Source organism: Salvelinus fontinalis, chromosome 11 (assembly GCF_029448725.1).
Source record: "Salvelinus fontinalis isolate EN_2023a chromosome 11, ASM2944872v1, whole genome shotgun sequence".
NCBI classification, from domain to species: Eukaryota; Metazoa; Chordata; class Actinopteri; order Salmoniformes; family Salmonidae; genus Salvelinus; species Salvelinus fontinalis.
Window position 1 is genome coordinate 11,346,651 of NC_074675.1, and position 19,318 is coordinate 11,365,968.

Genomic DNA, 19,318 nt, shown 5'->3' on the forward strand with positions numbered 1-19,318 from the left:
AGAGCGACGTGGATGAGCTCAAGGTGCCGAGATATTTCACACATGCCAGGTGTGGGTAGTCCAGCTCTACTCCTGGCCAGGTCAGAGTTCACAACCTGCAATGGTGACCCTGCACACTTGGGGCGATCACAGGAGTGGGAGGCAGAGGTGTGGGTCAAGAGTCAATGCCATGGGGAACTGAACTGCCCCCCCCAGACTGGGAACACACTGGTTGAATCAACATTTCCACGTTGATTAAACCAGTGTTGCACCAACGTTGAATTGACATCTGTGGGACATGACTACTGCAGCTGGATCACAAAACACATTCATATCAGCTACTGTCCTCCACCTCGCTCTCTCTCCTCTGGTGGTGGGACTGAGGGGTGTATTTTGTGGAAAGATTGACTAGTATGTGTGTGTGTTTGGTCTCTGTGTGTACATTAGAGTTGAGTGCCTTGCTTAAGGGCACATCGACATGTTTTTTTTTCACCTAGTAAGCTCGGGGATTCGAACCAGCAAGCTTAATTAAGATTACAGGCCTAACACTCTTAAATGCTAGGCTAACTGGCGCCTTGTGTGGGTCAACTTCCACCCAGACCGCTGTGTTGTATAAGGGGATAGAGATACAGGAAAAGGGAGAGATAGGTGGGGGAAATAGAGGGAGGAGAATGTTGAGGCAAGAGAAAGGAGAAGAGAGGAGAACAGGGGAGACACACACCAACCTGATCCCAGACCTGTTTCATGTGTAAGGAGGACAGCGATGGAGGGAGTGGAAGGAGAGAGCGAGTGTGGAAAGGGAGAATGACATATATAGAGATGCACTACTGAGAGTAAATGAGCATCACGTTGTCTTATCTTATCCGCTCCTGATTCAGTTATAGAGGAAATGAAGAGAAGGGAAACCTGATTGGAACTATCAACTCAGAGACTCAATCACTGATTCTAAAGCTATTCTGTACTATGTATCTTTTATTTTTATTTCACCTTTATTTAACCAGGTAGGCCAGTTGAGAACAAGTTCTCATTTACAACTGCGACCTGGTCAAGATAAAGCAAAGCAGTGCAACAAAAAACAACACAGAGTTACACATGAGATAAACAAACTTACAGTCAATAAAACAATAGAAAAATCTATATACAGTGTGTGCAAATGGAGTAAGGATGTAATGCAATAAATAGGCCAATAGTAGCGAAGTAATTACAATTTAGCAAATTAACACTGGAGTGATAGATGTGCAGATGATGATGTGCAAGTAGAAAATACTGGTGTGCAAAATAGCAACAAAAAAAACAATATGGGGATGAGGTAGGTAGTTGGATGGGCTATTTACAGAAGGGCTATGTACAGCTGCAGCGATCGGTAAGCTGCTCAGATAGCTGATGCTTAAAGTTAGTGAGGGAGATATAAGTTTCAGCGATTTTTGGAATTCATTCCAGTCATTGGCAGCGGAGAACTGGAAGGAAAGGCGGCCAAAGGAGGTGTTGACTTTGGGGATGACCAGTGAGATATACCTGCTGGAGCGCGTGCTATGGGTGGGTGTTGTTATGGTGACCAGTGAGCTGAGATAAGGCGGGGCTTTACCAAGCAAAGACTTATAGTTGACCTGGAGCCAGTGGGTCTGGCGACGAATATGTAGCGAAGGCCAGCCGACGAGAGCATACAGGTCGCAGTGGTTGGTGGTATATGGGACTTGGTGACAAAAAGGATGGCACTGTGATAGACTGCATCCAGTTTGCTGAGTAGAGTGTTGGAGGCTATTTTGTAAATGACATCGCCGAATTCGAGGATCGGTAGGATAGTCAGTTTTACGAGGATGTATTTGGCAGCATGAGTGAAGGAGGCTTTGTTGCGAAATAGGAAGCTGATACTAGATTTAATTTTGTATTGGAGATGCTTAATATGAGTCTGGAAGGAGAGTTTACATTCTAGCCAGACACCTAGGTATTTGTAGTTGTCCACATATTCTAAGTCAGAACCGTCCAGAGTAGTGATGCTAGTCGGGCGAGTGCGGGCAGCGATCGGTTGAAGAGCATGCGTTTAGTTTTACTAGCGTTTAAGAGCAGTTGGAGGCCACGGAAGGAGTGTTGTATGGCATTGAAGCTCGTTTGGAGGTTTGTTAACACAGTGTCCAAAGAAGGGCCAGATGTATACAGAATAGTGTCGTCTGCATAGAGGTGGATCAAGGAATCACCCGCAGCAAGAGCGACCTCATTGATATATACAGAGAAAAGAGTCGGCCCGAGAATTGAACCCTGTGGTACCCCCATAGAGACTGCCAGAAGTCCGAACAACAGGCCCTCCGATTTGACACACTGAACTCTATCTGAGAAGTAGTTGGTGAACCAGGCGAGGCAGTCATTTGAGAAACCAAGGCTGTTGAGTCTGCCGATAAGAATACGGTGATTGACAGAGTCGAAAGCCTTGGCCAGGTCGATGAAGATGGCTGCACAGTACTGTCTTTTATCGATGGCGGTTATGATATTGTTTAGTACCTTGAGCGTGACTGAGGTGCACCCATGACCAGCATGGAAACCGGATTGCACAGCGCAGAAGGTATTAAACAATCTGTTTGTTAACTTGGCTTTCGAAGACTTTAGAAAGGCAGGGCAGGATGGATATAGGTCTGTAACAGTTTGGGTCTTGAGTGTCACCCCCTTTGAAGAGGGGATGACCGCGGCAGCTTTCCAATCTTTAGGAATCTCGAACGATGCGAAAGAGAGGTTGAACAGACTAGTAATAGGGGTTGCAACAATGGCGGCAGATAATTTTAGAAAGAGAGGGTCCAGATTGTCTAGCTCAGCTGATTTATACGGATCCAGGTTTTGCAGTTCTTTCAGAACATCTGCTATCTGGATTTGGGAGAAGGAGAAGCTGGGGAGGCTTGGGCAAGTAGCTGCAGGGGGTGCAGAGCTGTTGGCCGGTGTTGGGGTAGCCAGCAGGAAAGCATGGACAGCCATAGAGAAATGCTTATTGAAATTCTCGATTATCGTGGATTTATCGGTGGTGAGTGTTTCCTAGCCTCAGTGCAGTGGGCAACTGGGAGGAGGTGCTCTTACTCTCCATGGACTTTACAGTGTCCCAGAACTTTTTGGAGTTAGAGCTACAGGATGCAAATATCTGTTTGAAAAAGCTAGCCTTTTCTTTCCTAAACCATTCACACACGCACACACACACACATGCAGGAACACTTCTTTATCAAAAGTGGCCTACATCAAAAGAAGCCAGAACTAGGCCTTGTTGACATAGCAGGGTGATTGAGACACAACTTGTGATTATGATACTTCCATGAAAACGAACCCCTGATGTTATCCACCTATTACACCCACATATACACTGAGTGAGTGACACAGTGTGTGACACGCGAGAGAAAGGTGCTGACAGACAGGAAGATAGATGGGCGGGCAGGCAGACAGGCAAGCAGACAGCCATAAACTATTAAGACATGTACCAATCACACATAAATGCTACAAACATAAACCATAATTATGGGAAATGTTTCTATTTACTGGTTGTAAACCATTTCCCCTCACCCACCAGCACCTGTGTTTTCACTTGCCACAAACCGCCACTATATAGAACTTTCACAGAGCTATGGTATCCACCTTTTTCAATACAAACAGGAGATGTGTGTGTGTGTGTGTTTATGTTTGGTTTGTGGAGTATGTAGAGTGTGGGTGAGAGAAGGAGAGAGAAAGAGGGAGCAAGGGGGGGAAGGGAGGGAACGTGTGTGGACATGAAGACTCAGTTAGGGCCGCGGGACATAGAGGGAGAAAAACATGAGTGATTCAACAGGAATCGGATGACAGATCTACACACACATACATGCACCTCTTTCACTCACTCACACGCACGCACGCACGCACACACACACGTGTATGATCAATGTCCCTCTCATGGATCCCTCTCTGATATGGAGAAGAGCTTTCAGCAGTACCAGGTGTGTGAGTGAGTGAAAGGTGAGTGTCTGTGTGTGTTTAACTATACTTGTGGGGACCAGAAGAATAGTAAACAAACAAAAATTGGACCAACTGTGGACATTTTGTTAGTCCCCACAAGATCTTATGCTATTTCTAGGGGGTTTAGGGTTAAGGTTAGAATTAGTGTTCGTTTTAGGGTTAGGGTTAAGGTTTTGGAGTTAAGGTTAGGTTTAGGGGTTAGGGAAAATAGGATTTTGAATGAGACTGAATTTTGTGTCCCCACAAGGTTAGTTATACAAGACTGTGTGTGTGTGTGAGAACCCGGTTTCATGTGCATATTCTTTCATTTTTCTGTTTAGTGATCAACAATCCTCCCTCTCAGTACCCATTTTTATGCAGAGTGACAGTTGGCAATGTCTCTTGACTGTATCCCTTCATCCTCACATTCACTGTGTCAGGACATTTTCCACATGAGGCCAGAGCTACTGACGGAGTTTGGGAACATTAGGTATATTTGAGTGAGTCAGTCCTAGGCTCAGGTTGTAGTTAGCATGTCTAAGACTTATGTCTCAGGAGTTCTGGGGTTTAACGTTAGACACCTAGTCTGATACCATCTCTATAGTGTGTGCCTTCAGCCCCCAATGCCCTCATTAACCAGCATGGAGCCCTACACCTGCATCTCTCCAACACACATACACACACATAATACTCTGCATGCAATGTTTACAACATATTCTCACGCACAACTTGAACATTGATTGATACATCACTGCCATCTTGTGGCATTGAAACGTTTTGAATGCAATTGTTTTTCCAGAAGCAGTGATAGAAAAAAAATACTTGTTAGTGTTACTGGTGTAGAAAAGGTAAATAGTGCAGTGCCAAACAGTAGTCTATATGTCATACTCAACAGCAGAATGTGCTTAACAGAATGTGAAGGGCCACTTCACTTTTATATCAAATATTTTCTCTGAATGTGTTGTGTAGGCCTGGCTTCATGAATTTGACATGACAATATCCTGAGATTATGTCACAAAATTGTGCCATCTGTGCGGAGGAGGTTAGAGGTTGCCCCTAACCACTGATACAAAGTCAGATGTTTTCTAATCACCTCAACGATAACATTTAGAGTTGGGTTAGAATAATCTGATCCTAGATCTGATGTTAGAGAGCCTCTACCTTGAGCCATGTAACAACGACACTTGACGCTACCCTACCGCGGACGCGCTCGAGCCAACACCACGCGACAAGAGTAGATACAAGATGGCGACCATTTTAGTATCAGAGGAATAAGTGCCGTGAAGGATAGGTATGGTACTTTTTCAATTTTCGCCTATTTTTTTTTTTAACAATTCGTGTCAGTTGTTATGGTGTACACATTCATCTGAAAACTAACTAGCATGTTTGATAAACAATTCAAACCCTGACGCATTGATCCCTAACGTATTTAGACTTGGCTTGACAAGATTAGCTTTGTTGCTGCTAGCCATGTAGCTAGCCATGTTACTCACCAAGTTAGCCAACAAACTAGTTAGATACTTTATTTTTCTAGCGATTATGTTTAGCTATCTTACGTTAGATATTCGATTTGTGTTTATTTAGGAGATACATGCTGCCAGACAGAGAAAGAAAGCACAAGGGCACCTTAGGCGCGCGCACGAGCCTTCCCTATCCTCCTCGATAAGTTTACGAGTAGGTTCTTGTCAGCAGTAACGTTAGTCGTGTTATAACTATAGATAGTGACATCACGGATAGAAGAAGGAGCGGTTAGTTACCAGTATTTTGGTGACATTGTTAGCTAGGTAATGTTGCAAGTTTTCAAAGTTGTCTTGCGGGGATAATTTACCAATGTCAGGTGAGTTAGTGAAGTGGTAAACACGTCTGGGAAAGCTTGCTAGCTAAGTTAGCTGGTTTGAAAACACAAATCTCGCGCTTTTTGTTATCAGTGTTGACTGGGTAAAATGAAGCAGAAGCAAAGGGATGTCATTGCTAGTAACTGCCCACCAGATCTTTTGTGGATAAAAAAACTAAACAATGTATCACGATTGTCGATGGTTATAAAACCACAATTGCATTGCATCACGAATGTCGATGGTCATGAAACCACAATTGCATTGATTAAATGTTATATAAAAACTGGGAGTCAAAGGGGTACAATGTAGACAGACAGACTCAGTTAGGGCATGCCAGCCAGAAAGTCCTTCACTGGTAACAGCTACTTATTTAAATCACACGAAGGCAGTCTGGAATGGTAAACAAACACCCGTTAGAACTTGGACTTGTGTAGTCAGGGTCGGCCCTGTACTGTTTCTCCTCCTAAATAGATTATAGATTGGTTCATGGAGAAGGGAAATAGTAGCTGGGACTGGCAGCCTCTGATCCTCAAGTTTAGTTTCCCTTCTGATCATCCTATCCATCTCTTTCTCCATTCCCTTTATTCATCTCTTCTTTTGCCCCTTTCTCTCTGTAAGGCTGCCTGTACACATACAAAGGGTGCTCTACCCTCCCAGCTCTGCCCCCCTTTGTTTGCCAGGCTTAAGTCTCCCTTTGGCCCCATTGGGGGGTGATGATGATGGAGCTGAGACTCTAAAACAGGAATCCCCAACCCCATCAGTACTGTGCTATGGAAGTGCCTAATCCCCCCCAGGGTTATGCAAACTGTTTTAAAGGGTACATTAGAGGAAGGAAATCTGTAATGGCAGAAAACCACATCTGATCACCGCAGTCAACATTCAGGATATTGTCCTGTCTTTGACAATAAGTACCCATGTTAGAGAGCTAACTGGTTAGATGTGTGACCACAAATTATTATAAAGACCAGAATGGGTTGTGAGTTAAAAAGCAAGACAGAAGGTTTTGGTACAATTGTTTTCACGAACAGGCATCTTGTAAAACAAAGGATCTCTTCATACGATTTGGGTAAGGCCTTTACTGAGAAGAGATTAGAGAAGTTTAAAGAGTTTTGTACAACTGCATTTCTCACTCACTCAGTCTCTCTCTTCTCTTTCTTCCTCCCCAGAAAAAGCCATGCCGTGGGACCGCCCCGTTTCTGAGCTCGCCATGGTGATCTGAAGCCCCAGTGTGGACGTGTCACACCCACACTCACCTACCCACAGACACGCACACGGACGGAGCCACCTAGCAAGTGTGTGCGATGGACAGGTGTAAGCACGTGGGGAGACTCAGGCTGGCCCCAGACCACTCCATCCTCAACCCCCAGAAGTGGCACTGCGTGGACTGCAACACCACAGAGTCCGTGTGGGCCTGCCTGGGCTGCGCCCACGTTGCGTGCGGCCGCTACATCGAGGAGCACGCCCTGCAGCACTTTCTGCAGCATCGCCACCCGCTGGCCATGGAGGTCAATGAGCTCTATGTCTTCTGCTACCTGTGTGACGACTATGTGCTCAACGACAACGCGACGGGAGACCTCAAGCTGCTGCGCTCCACGCTCAGCGCCATCCAGAGCCAGCGCTATGAGGTCACCACGCGCTCAGGACGCACCTTGAGATCGGCTAGCGCCCCGCCCGATGCCCCCCAGCCCTGCGGCTCCAGTGAACTGCAGCTGAGGGACGAGGACCGCATGTTCACGGCGCTCTGGCACCGCCGCCGGGCACTGATGGGTCGAGTGTTCCACACCTGGTTCAGCATGACGGAAGGGGGGAAGAGGAGGGAAGAGGAGGAGAGGCAGAGAGAGGAGGAGGAGGAGAGGCGGAAGGAGTTGAGGGAGAGGAGGAAGACGTTGAAGAGGCAGCTACAGGAAGCGTTGGAGAGCGCCCCACCAAGGAAGAGCCACCGTCTGAGGAGAGCCAGTCAGAGAGCTGCTGCCGCTGCCGCTGTCACCCCCCGCCCCACACGAACACGCACCACTTACACACCCCAGACCCACCTCGCCCCCCAACCAAGAACCCAGAGCCCCGCCACTCCCACCCCCAAGAGAATGGGCCGCCCCCCTAAAACCCCCGCGCCCAAACCCACTCGCTACTCAACCCCCTCTTCCTCCACCAAAGGCAAACCCAGAGCCTCCTCTGTCCAAGCCCTGACTGCCCCCTCCCCAGCCCCCCGCCGTGCCCCCTCCAAACAGGGCGACTCGCCCCTCAAACGGCGGCCCACTGTCACTCCGGGTGTCACGGGCCTGCGTAACCTAGGCAACACATGCTACATGAACTCCATCCTGCAGGTGCTGAGCCACCTTCACATCTTCAGGGAGTGTTTCCTCCGGCTGGAGCTGCTGGCCGTCCACGGCCAGCTGTTGGTTCCCAGCCCCGGGGGCCCAGTGTCGTCCTCCCCACTGGCCCAGAGGAGAGGCCCTCAGGTGGGCGTTGGGCTAAGTGGGGGGGCCTCCAGAGCCCGGAGTATGGAGCTGATTCAGCCCAAGGAGCCCAGCTCCAAGCACATCTCCCTGTGCCATGAGCTGCACACACTCTTCCAGGTGATGTGGTCGGGCAAGTGGGCGTTGGTGTCGCCCTTCGCAATGCTGCACTCGGTGTGGCAGCTGATCCCAGCCTTCCGGGGCTACGCCCAGCAGGATGCCCAGGAGTTCCTGTGTGAGCTGCTTGACAAGGTGCAGCACGAGCTGGAGAGCACAGGGACTCACACGCCACCCGCTGGTGTGTCAACCGGACAGAGACATCTCATCAAGCAGGTGCTCAGCATAGTCAACACCATCTTCCATGGTCAGCTCCTCAGCCAGGTAAGAAAGAGAGAGAGGCACACACTCTCCCAAACACAGATATACACAGACTGATACACAGTACACATTTTTATACTGATATAGACACACTTTTGTGATTCACCAGTCTGGACATGGATTAAAATGGATTGAAAAAGGGATTAAAAGGTCTTTACATTTATTAGTAGTGATCTTACTGGAGGGATTCGGATGGGAGCTTTTACTGCACAATGTGCGTGACTGTTACCACATTTATGTCTTGATAGTAATATAAAATAAATATATATTAAATACAATATGTCAATGTATCTGTCTAAATGTGCTTGGCTCCAATCAAGAAATGGGGATATTTCAATGGCAGATCAACACATTCTGAAGCGCCATCATTTTAAAAGTTCATGGAAGGGCAAATCCATTTTTGAATTCATTAACTTTTCGACAGAACACCTTTTGATTTGAAAGAAACCTTACATACTTGCCCATTTGTAGAACGGCTCAGAAATGAACTTTTTGGACCTGAATGCCAAAACACTCAAGATAAAAGTGCTCAAAGTTGACCCCTTTTGCATACCATGAGACATCCATGTCTTCATCAATGGAAAATATAAATGGTTGAGATTTATATCATTTAAAAGTTTACAAAAAGGGTTGTCAAACTACTATAATTACTTGATTTTTGTTTTGTTATTGACATTTGTTTCCCTCTAACGTACACTACCATTCAAAAGTTTGGGGTCACTTAGAAATGTCCTTGTTTTCCATGAAAACATACATGAAATTAGTTGCAAAATGAATAGGAAATATAGTCAAGACGTTGACAAGGTTATAAATAATGATTTTTAATTTAAATAATAATTGTGTCCTTAAAACTTTGCTTTCATCAAAGAATCCTCCATTTGCAGCAATTACAGCCTTGTAGACCTTTGGCATTCTAGTTGTCAATTTGTTGAGGTAATCTGAAGAGATTTCACCCCATGCTTCCCGAAGCACCTCCCATAAATTGGATTGGCCTGATGGGCACTTCTTACGTACCATACGGTCAAGCTGATCCCACAACAACTCAATAGGGTTGAGATCCAGTGACTGTGCTGGCCACTCCATTATAGACAATACCAGCTGACTGCTTCTTCCCTAAATTGTTCTTGCATAGTTTGGAGCTGTGCTTTGAATCATTGTCCTGTTGTAGGAGGAAATTGACTCCAATTAAACGCCGTCCACAGGATAGGGTATGGCATGGCAAAATGGAGTGATAGCCATCGTTCTTCAAGATCCCTTTTACCCTGTACGAATCTCCCACTTTACCACCACCAAAGCACCTCCAGACCATCACATTGCCTCCACCATGCTTGACAGATGGCGTCAAGCACTCCATCTTTTCATTTTTTCTGCGTCTCACGAATGTTCTTTTTTGTGATCCGAACACCTCAAACTTAGATTTGTCTGTCCATAATGCTTTTTTCCATTCTTCCTCTGTCCAGTGTCTTTTGCCCATCTTAATATTTTATTTTTATTGGCCAGTCTAAGATATGTCTTTTTCTTTGCAACTCTGTCTAGAAGGCCAGCATCCCAGAGTCGCCTCCTCACTGTTGATATTGAGACTGGTGTTTTGCGGGTACTATTTAATGAAGCTGCCAGTTGAGGACTTGTGAGGCATCTGTTTCTCAAACTAGACACTCTAATGTACTTGTCCTCTTGCTCAGTTGTGCACCAGGGCCTCCCACTCCTCTTTCTATTCTGGTTAGAGGACGTTTGCACTGTTCTGTGAAGGGAGTAGTACACAGCGTTGTATGAAATCTTCAGTTTCTTGGCAATTTCTTGCATGGAATAGCCTGCATTTCTTAGAACAAGAATAGACTGACGAGTTTCAGAAGAAAGGTCTTTGTTTCTGGCCATTTTGAGCCTGTAATCGAACCCACAAACGCTGATGCTCCAGATACTCAACTAGTCTAAAGAAGGACAGTTTTATTGCTTCTTTAATCAGAACAACAGTTTTCAGTTGTGCTAACATAATTGCAAAAGGGTTTTCTAATGATCAATTAGCCTTTTAAAATGATAAACTTGGATTAGCTAACACAATGTGCCATTGGAACACAGGAGTGATGGTTGCTGGTAATAGGCCTCTGTACGCCTGTAGATATTCAATTAAAAATCAGCCATTTCCAGCTACAATAGTCATTTTAAACATTAACAATGTCTACACAGTATTTCTGATCAATTTTATGTTATTTTAATGGACAAAAAATGTGCTTTTCTTTCAAGAACAATGACATTTCTAAGTGACCCCAAACCTTTGAACACGTAAACTCTGACTTCTCATTTCTGAATATGTTGTAGCTTAGACCCTACTTTACCCTAGGCTACAACATATGCAAAGAGGCAGAGTTTACACGTGTTTAGGTAAAAGATGTAAAAGGTTCTAAAAAATATATATACACTACCGTTCAAAAGTTTGCGGTCACTTAGAAATGTTAAAAGGCTAATTGATCATTAGAAAACCCTTTTGCAATTATGTTAGCACAGCTGAAAACTGTTGTTCTGATTTAAAGAAGCAATGCACAACTGGGCAAGAGGACAAGTACATTAGTGTCTAGTTTGAGAAACAGACGCCTCACAAGTCTTCAACTGGCAGCTTCATTAAATGGTGCCCGCAAAACACGTCTCAACTTCAACAGTGAAGAGACGAATCCAGGATGCTGCCTTTCTAGGTAATTTACAACATTAACAGTTTACACTGTATTTCTGATCAATTTGATGTTATTTTAATGGACAAATGTCCTTGTTTTTGAAAGAAAAGCACATTTCTAAGTGACCCCAAACTTTTGAACAGTAGTGTATATTTTTTTTAAAGAAATTATAAAATAGTTTCACAACCCTGTTTGTAAGCAGTTTAAATGATATCAAAACTCAACCATTTATCTTTTCCAGTGATAAAGACATGGATGTCTCACCCTGTAGGGTGGGGTATGCAAAACTTTGAACACCATTATCTCCTGAATGTTTTAACATTCAGGTCCAAAAGCTCATTTCAGACCATTTCTTCCATGGGCAAACATGTATGGAAAGGTTTGTTTAAATCAAAAGGGATGCTATCTAAAAGTGATTGAATTCAAATCGATTTACTCGTAAGAGAGTGAGTGTGACTGAACGTGTGTACTTTCTGCTTCGGTGTATGTGAAAGAGAGGAGTGTCTTGAGTTCTCTGAGCATACACCCACACCTGCTCTTTCCTAACAAGGGGGTGAGTGTGTGTGTGTGAGTGAGGGGGGGGGGGCAGTGTTTCTAAAGCTGTGTATCTCAGACAATCCAGTTCCTGTGTGTGCTACTGCATTAGTTAGCTCAGCTGCCCTTGGCTTGCCTTCACACAACTCTCTCTTTTTCATCCTCACTTTCTCCCCCTAACTCTCTTTCTCCCTCTCTCTGCCCCACCTCTTTCTATCGCTCTCTCTTCTCTTCTCCCTCCATCAGGTGACGTGTCTTGCATGTGACCACCGCTCCAACACGGTGGAACCCTTCTGGGACCTATCGCTGGAGTTCCCTGAGCGTTACCATAGCAACAGCCGGGAGAGCTCAGCGCAGGTCTCGTGCCAGCTGACGGAGATGCTGGCCAAGTTCACGGAGACCGAAGCCCTGGAGGGAAACATCTACGCCTGCGACCAGTGCAACAGTGAGTGACAGAGGCACACATACAAAAATGTACACAGTGAGCACACACAAACACATTCATTCAATGGTATGATTGTTGGAGGTACAATAATTTTGCCAAAGCAGTTCATTTTCTCGATTTAAAAAAATAATTCTGTCTCTGCATGTCAAACTACCATCCAGTGCTATAGTTAGACGGACTATTCACATTCACACAGCCCTGTCCAGAGCATGTGAGCGGAGCTAGAGCAGAGCGTGCTAAATTTGACTGGAACGTGCCGCGAGTTTCCCAAAGACTGGAGCGTCGGCCTTCTCGCCCACTCCAATTTTGCTCCAGTAGCGCTCACTTCACAAGCTTAGGGCATGTCCGGACCAGCATGCATTTGTAGTTTGCTTAAGCCCCTTGCTTTAGTTACTGTTATCTAGTATGCTAAATATTTTCAGAAAGGAACTGATATAACACACAGGTGAAAAATCAAGGTGCCTTACAAAGATGAGGAGGACCAAGAGCAAGAGGGGGAGTGCAGTGATGTTTGGGGTCCACAACTAAATAATCACTGTGGAATCTGAAAAGACAGGTATCCCGAAAGCATGATGGTGTAATTAGTAGGTGCACATGCTAACAGAAAGGAACGGGGTTGGTAGCTAGCTAAGTGGGTCATTATAAACCAAAAATCAGATCTCTTAAACCCCCTAAGGTCTCTATCCATGCCCCGTGGAAATCTAATTAGCATAATACAAAAATCCTTGTAAAAATCCATCCACTGCATCTGCCTATGTCGCATTTCCGCATCTGCGGTGAAAGGTGACAGCTAGAGCGGTGTTTCTCACCATGAATTGGTCTTCACACAAATCGTCTGTAGCGTGTGAACGGTTTGGCCTACAAACTATTATGACCCCTCTCACAAACATGATGGTGTTCTCCGTTTTGCTCTACGACCCCCACAAACGGCTTGGGACTCGTCTGAAGTTGGTACAGCCGATCTGCCAACTTCTGTCTGTAGCATCCAAACAGTTTGGGCTACACACTAATATGACTCTTCTGTGAAAAGGTGAGACTCTCACGAACAAGTCGGTTGATTTGCTCTAAGACGTCCACAGGCCTTTCAAGACTCGTCTGAAGGTCCCCCGGTACCAGATGGAAAAATGAATGGAAGTACACTACCGTTCAAAAGTTTGGGGTCACTTAGAAATGTCCTTGTTTTTGAAAGAAAAGCACATTTTTTGTCCATTAAAATAACATAAAATTGATCAGAAATACTGTGTAGACATTGTTAATGTTGTAAATGACTATTGTAGCTGGAAACGGTGGATAAAAAATGGAATATCTACATAGGCGTACAGAGGCCCATTATCAGCAACCAACAGTCCTGTGTTCCAATGGCACGTTGTTAGCTAATCCAAGTTTATAATTTTAAAAGGCTAATTGATCATTAGAAAACCCTTTTGCAATTATGTTAGCACAGCTGAAAACTGTTGTTCTGATTTAAAGAAGCAATAAAACTGGCCTTTAGACTAGTTGAGTATCTGGAGCATTACCATTTGTGGGTTCGATTACAGGCTCAAAATGGCCAGAAACAAAGACCTTTCTTCTGAAACTTGTCAGTCTATTCTTGTTCTGAGAAATGCAGGCTATTCCATGCGAGAAATTGCAAAGAAACTGAAGATCTCATACAATGTTGTGTACTACTCCCGTCACAGAACAGCACAAATTGGCCCTAACAAGAATAGAAAGAGGAGTGTGAGGACCTGGTGCACAACTGAGCAAGAGGACAAGTACATTAGAGTGTCTAGTTTGAGAAAGACGCCTCACAAGTCCTCAACTGGCAGCTTCATTAAATAGTACCCGCAAAACACCAGTCTCAACGTCAACAGTGAAGAGGCGACTCTGGGAAGCTAGCCTTCTAGGCTGTGTTCTTTTGCCCATCTTAATCTTTTCTTTTTATTGGCCAGTCTGAGATATGGCTTTTTCTTTGCAACTCTGCCTAGAAGGCCAGCATCCCAGAGTCGCTTCTTCACTATTGACGTTGAGACTGTTGTTAAATACATGTTTTAAAAAAAAGTTTGATCTTTCTTATCTCTCAGATATAGGACAGACATTTCAGAACAAACTTACTTTAGTTTCCCCCCTCCCCCAAAAATCTCTGTTCCATGTAGTGAATCTGTTATTCATTGCGTTTGTATGGGCTAATAGTAGTAAGGCTATTGTTTTGATACTTAAAATTCCAAAATTATCCTTGGTATGACACTTAAAACAATTCCATATAGCTTAGTAGAACCCCCCCCACCCCAGCTTAGACAGGGTTTAGACTGTTTAGTGCCAAAAATAAGGGGTTAAAAATATATATAACTAACGTTTCCTGATCTTTCTTATATCTCTCAGATATAGGACAGACACTCAGATATAGGACATACACTTCAGAACAAATTTCCTTTTGATATTTTATATACTGCTGATTTTGCAGGTTTTCCTACTTACAAAGCATGTACAGGTCTAATTTTTATCATAGGTACACTTCAACTGTGAGAGACGGAATCTAAAACAAATATCCAGAAAATCACATTGTATGATTTTTAAGTAATTCATTTGCATTTTATTGCATGACATAAGTATTAGATACATCAAAAAAGCAGAACTTAATATTTGGTACAGAAACCTTTGTTTGCAATTACAGAGATCATACGTTTCCTGTAGTTCTTGACCAGGTTTGCACACACTGCAGCGGGAATTTTGGCCCACTCCTCCATACAGACCTTCTCCAGATCCTTCAGTTTTCGGGGCTGTCGCTGGGCAATAAAGACTTTCAGCTCACTCCAAAGATTTTCTATTGGGTTCAGGTCTGGAGACTGGCTAGGCCACTCCAGGACCCTGGCTGTGCTTCTTACGGAGCCACTCCTTAGTTGCCCTGGCTGTGTGTTTCGGGTCGTTGTCATGCTGGAAGACCCAGCCACGACCCATCTTCAATGCTCTTACTGAGGGAAGGAGGTTGTTGGCCAAGATCTCGCGATACAAGGCCCCATCCATCCTCCCCTCAATACGGTGCAGTCGTCCTGTCCCCTTTGCAGAAAAGCATCCCCAAAGAATGATGTTTCCACCTCCATGCTTCACGGTTGGGATGGTGTTCTTGGGGTTGTGCTCATCCTTCTTCTTCCTCCAAACACGGCGAGTGGAGTTTAGACCAAAAAGCTCTGTTTTTGTCTCATCAGACCACATGACCTTCTCCCATTCCTCCTCTGGATCATCCAGATGGTCATTGGCAAACTTCAGACGGGCCTGGACATGCGCTGGCTTGAGCAGGGGGACCTTGCGTGCGCTGCAGGATTTTAATCCATGACGGCGTAGTGTGTTACTAATGGTTTTCTTTGAGACTGTGGTCCCAGCTCTCTTCAGGTCATTGACCAGGTCCTGTCGTGTAGTTCTGGGCTGATCCCTCACCTTCCTCATGATCATTGATGACCCACGAGGTGAGATCTTGCATGGAGCCCCAGACCGAGGTTGATTGACCGTCATCTTGAACTTCTTCCATTTTCTAATAATTGCGTCAACAGTTGTTGCCTTCTCACCAAGCTGCTTGCCTATTGTCCTGTAGCCCATCCCAGCCTTGTGCAGGTCTACAATTTTATCCCTGATGTCCTTACACAGCTCTCTGGTCTTGGGTATTGTGGAGAGGTTGGAGTCTGTTTGAATGAGTGTGTGTACAGGTGTCTTTTATACAGGTAACGAGTTCAAACAGGTTCAGTTAATACAGGTAATGAGTGGGGAACAGGAGGGCTTCTTAAATAAAAACTAACAGGTCTGTGAGAGACGGAATTCTTACTGGTTGGTAGGTGATCAAATACTTATGTCATGCAATAAAATGCAAATTAATTACTTAAAAATCATACAATGTGATTTTCTAGATTTTTGTTTTAGATTCCGTCTCTCACAGTTGAAGTGTACCTATGATAAAAATTACAGACCTCTACATGCTTTGTAAGTAGGAAAACCTGCAAAATCGGCAGTGTATCAAATACTTGTTCTCCCCACTGTATCTGTTCCATGTAGTGAATGTTATTCATTGCGTTTGTATGGGCTAATAGAAGTAAAATCAAAAATATTTTTCCATAAAATTATAATTTATTTTTGTTGTAGTTCAACGTGTGTTCAAATTCCAAATCAAATAGCTAAATGAGCCCGTGACGCCCAGGGTGACCAGTGTAGAAACACCCCACCTCGCCCGGATTAGACAGGGCTATAAGACTTATGGGTTAAATGTTTAGTTAATTTTCGTTCTATTATCTATACAATAGGCCTGGCATATTATCTCTTTCAAGGAGGTAAGCACTGCTCCATGAGCGATGAGCGGGATTTCCATACTCTCAACTCCTCACTACTCTGGCCCTGTCTGAGGCGTCCCTCTAGTGTGCAAGTTGAGTTTTACAGTGTGGGTTAATGCTCACTCTTGTCTCTAGGTAAGCGGCGGAGGTTCTCCTCCAAGCCCGTCATCCTGACTGAAGCTCAGAAACAGCTGATGGTTCACAAACTGCCTCAGGTCCTGCGCCTGCACCTCAAACGCTTCAGGTACTGACCGCATTATGACCACACGATGACCTTAACACACCCATGCACCTCAAACACTGCAGGTAATCATTGAGCACATAGCAATTGCTCAAGAATCATAACACAACCATGCATTTGAAACACTCTAGCTGTCTTATTTGGTGATTTGGTCTGTTGACGTGTTCGTTGAGTGTTCTGTGCTTGTGATTGGTCGTCAGGTGGTCTGGGAGAAACCACAGGGAGAAGATTGGGGTCCACGTCAGCTTTGACCAGCTCCTCAACATGGAGCCATACTGCTGCAGAGACCCCTCCCCCAAGGGCTCGCCATGCTCCAGTCCTGCCCCCGCCGGCTCCCCAAGCCCCAAACACTTCCTGTATGAACTGTCCGCTGTGGTGATGCATCATGGGAAGGGCTTCGGCTCTGGCCACTACACTGCCTACTGCTACAACAAAGAAGGAAGTAAGAACATCTCTCACTCACATGCAAAATGCATTTTTATGTAAAAATGACAAATACAAAGATGATTAACACAACCTTCTCTTGATACATCTTCATGGAATCTACCTACAGCTAATACCCATTCTCTCTTCTCCCTCTCTCAGGGTTCTGGGTCCACTGTAATGACTCTAAGCTGAACGTGTGTTCTGTGGAGGAGGTGTGTCGCGCCCAGGCCTACATACTCTTCTACACGCAGCGCTTCACTCAGGACAAAGACAGGCCGCTATAGGACCAGGACCCACTGAGCCCCGCCCCAAATCCTCCTCCTTTGTACCTCAGCAGTCCAGTGACATGTCATCATCAGCATTACCACCACCACCAAAACATCTCAACCCCTCCTCTCTCACACTCTTTCTTTGTGGGCATTTTATCTCCTCTGGGGGGAGGAATGATTCATTGTATCATTATTTTTCTAAGAGAGACAAAGGACACAAACTCCTTTTTTTTTTGTCTTTGTGAATTTCTTGTACAGGTTGTTTATATGGGTTTTAAAAGAAAAGGAAATCGTGTTTGATAGTGTATAGGTTTATTTTATCAAGAGTGTCAGCCAAGTTGTGCGTTGTATTATAGACACGCCTTTACAGGAGTAGAGACAGACTTTGGCCAGGTGTGACTGTGTAATCTGTAGTTCAGATTTATTCAGGTGTCAACCTTTCTGCTCTTCTGTGCTGTTTTTATTTTTCTTAAACGATTTGAATCAACTAAAATGTTTCTCACAGCCACTTTAGACAGTTGACTAAGGGATGTCAAATTCTCAACTGGAATGTAGATAATGTAGGTAATTCCCTCCATAAATAGTCTTAGAGTTTAACCCCTTTTTAGTTTTGCCAGAGATGGAAGGGGAAGCGAGACACCTCACTCACTTCCATTTTCTGGTTCATATACAGTCAATGAACTAAGCAGGCCAGACCCAGCTGCTAATGCATTGGTGCCTATGGGAGAGCCACCACTTAAGTGGACCGGAACAGTGACATTTAAAAAAGAAAAGAAAAGGTAAACAGCCTGAGTGGGACATCTTCATTTATCCACCATCTTTGGTATTGCTCTCTAGTAAGTCTGGTCGGTCAGGAAATTGTTCATAATTAACTACTGACCTCACGCCAAAGCACGAGGGAAACGTTTAAAAATTCTCAGCTTCTCCAAAAACAATTACAGAACATTTGCAAGATATATATATTCTTTGACTGGTTTTGGGAAATCTATTTTATAACCAGTTTCCAAAGGGATGTTTGTTTTTAGCTGAATGCTGCCCTCTGTCTTCAGAATGTAGATGTCTTTCGTGGTGCTGGTGCTTTTAGGCTTGTATCCCTACTGCAGATGCGGCTACCGCAGAAACAAGTGTCATAGAAAAGTGCCCTTCGTTATCAGAACATATCTATTTTTGTAGTTCCCTTGCCAGAAGTGTATTTGGTATCAGTTCTTTGTAGCAGAGACTGTAAAATGCAGTCCCACCCAGGCCAGCATTTAGAATATTGAATGTATTTTTGTATACTCGACATTGAGGATTTTTCACAAAAGTTGTAAAAAAAAAAAAAAACAGGGCCACTGACTGTTATAGTTTTGTAATAGATTCCTTCCCCCTCTAGTTGTTTGGAATCACCAGCAGGTCTGACCTGTCTCGTGTGTGTATACCAGCATATGTGTTCACACAATATAGTTGGCTCTGTATAATGTAAGTATAAAATAGCCAGACTGATGCAAGTAGATCCTTTGTGTGTTCAAAACTGTATGCGTGTGAGAAAGATATCTCCATGCTGGTACTAGCTCAACCTAAATGCTGTTCATCTCTCTAGATTCACCTTTTGGGGAGAATTCAAAGCACATTTCCACTTCATCCTTTTTTCTGTCCGATATGTTTGTCTGCATTGTGCTCATACTGCCTCGGGTGTGTGTACATTTATGGAAGTGATACTATGCAAATTCTTACCTCAATATTTAGAGAATTACCTCAAATGAGAATATATTTTCATTTTTCTAAGAAAACACGTGTACTTTTTTTAAAATCCACTTAATTCAGTTAAGGTTCATACCATGCTGTAGCCCTCACAATCTCCTTTCACTTGACTAAT

The 19,318-nt window shown here is 44.3% G+C and overlaps 1 protein-coding gene across 1 annotated transcript; it reads left to right on the plus strand.

The window, feature by feature from the left end:
* The first annotated feature begins 5,104 nt into the window (after positions 1–5,104).
* Positions 5,105–19,232, plus strand: LOC129865029 (ubiquitin carboxyl-terminal hydrolase 44-like). The gene is made up of 6 exons (XM_055937431.1): positions 5,105–5,209; positions 6,920–8,590; positions 12,034–12,232; positions 16,663–16,771; positions 16,969–17,210; positions 17,354–19,232. The coding sequence occupies exons 2-6, from the start codon at positions 7,055–7,057 to the stop codon at positions 17,476–17,478; spliced, it is 2,211 nt and encodes a 736-aa protein (XP_055793406.1). The 5' UTR covers positions 5,105–5,209; positions 6,920–7,054; the 3' UTR covers positions 17,479–19,232.
* Positions 19,233–19,318: the final 86 nt, after the last annotated feature.

What these genes read in the sequence shown, in the direction of transcription:
- LOC129865029 (XM_055937431.1), top strand. Translation starts at nt 7,055, where the DNA reads ATGGACAGGTGTAAGCACGTGGGGAGACTCAGGCTGGCCCCAGACCAC. An exon ending in ATGGTCAGCTCCTCAGCCAG is followed by an intron (nt 8,591 to 12,033) that starts GTAAGAAAGAGA and finishes TCCCTCCATCAG; the next exon opens with GTGACGTGTCTTGCATGTGA. An exon ending in CTGCTACAACAAAGAAGGAA is followed by an intron (nt 17,211 to 17,353) that starts GTAAGAACATCT and finishes TCCCTCTCTCAG; the next exon opens with GGTTCTGGGTCCACTGTAAT.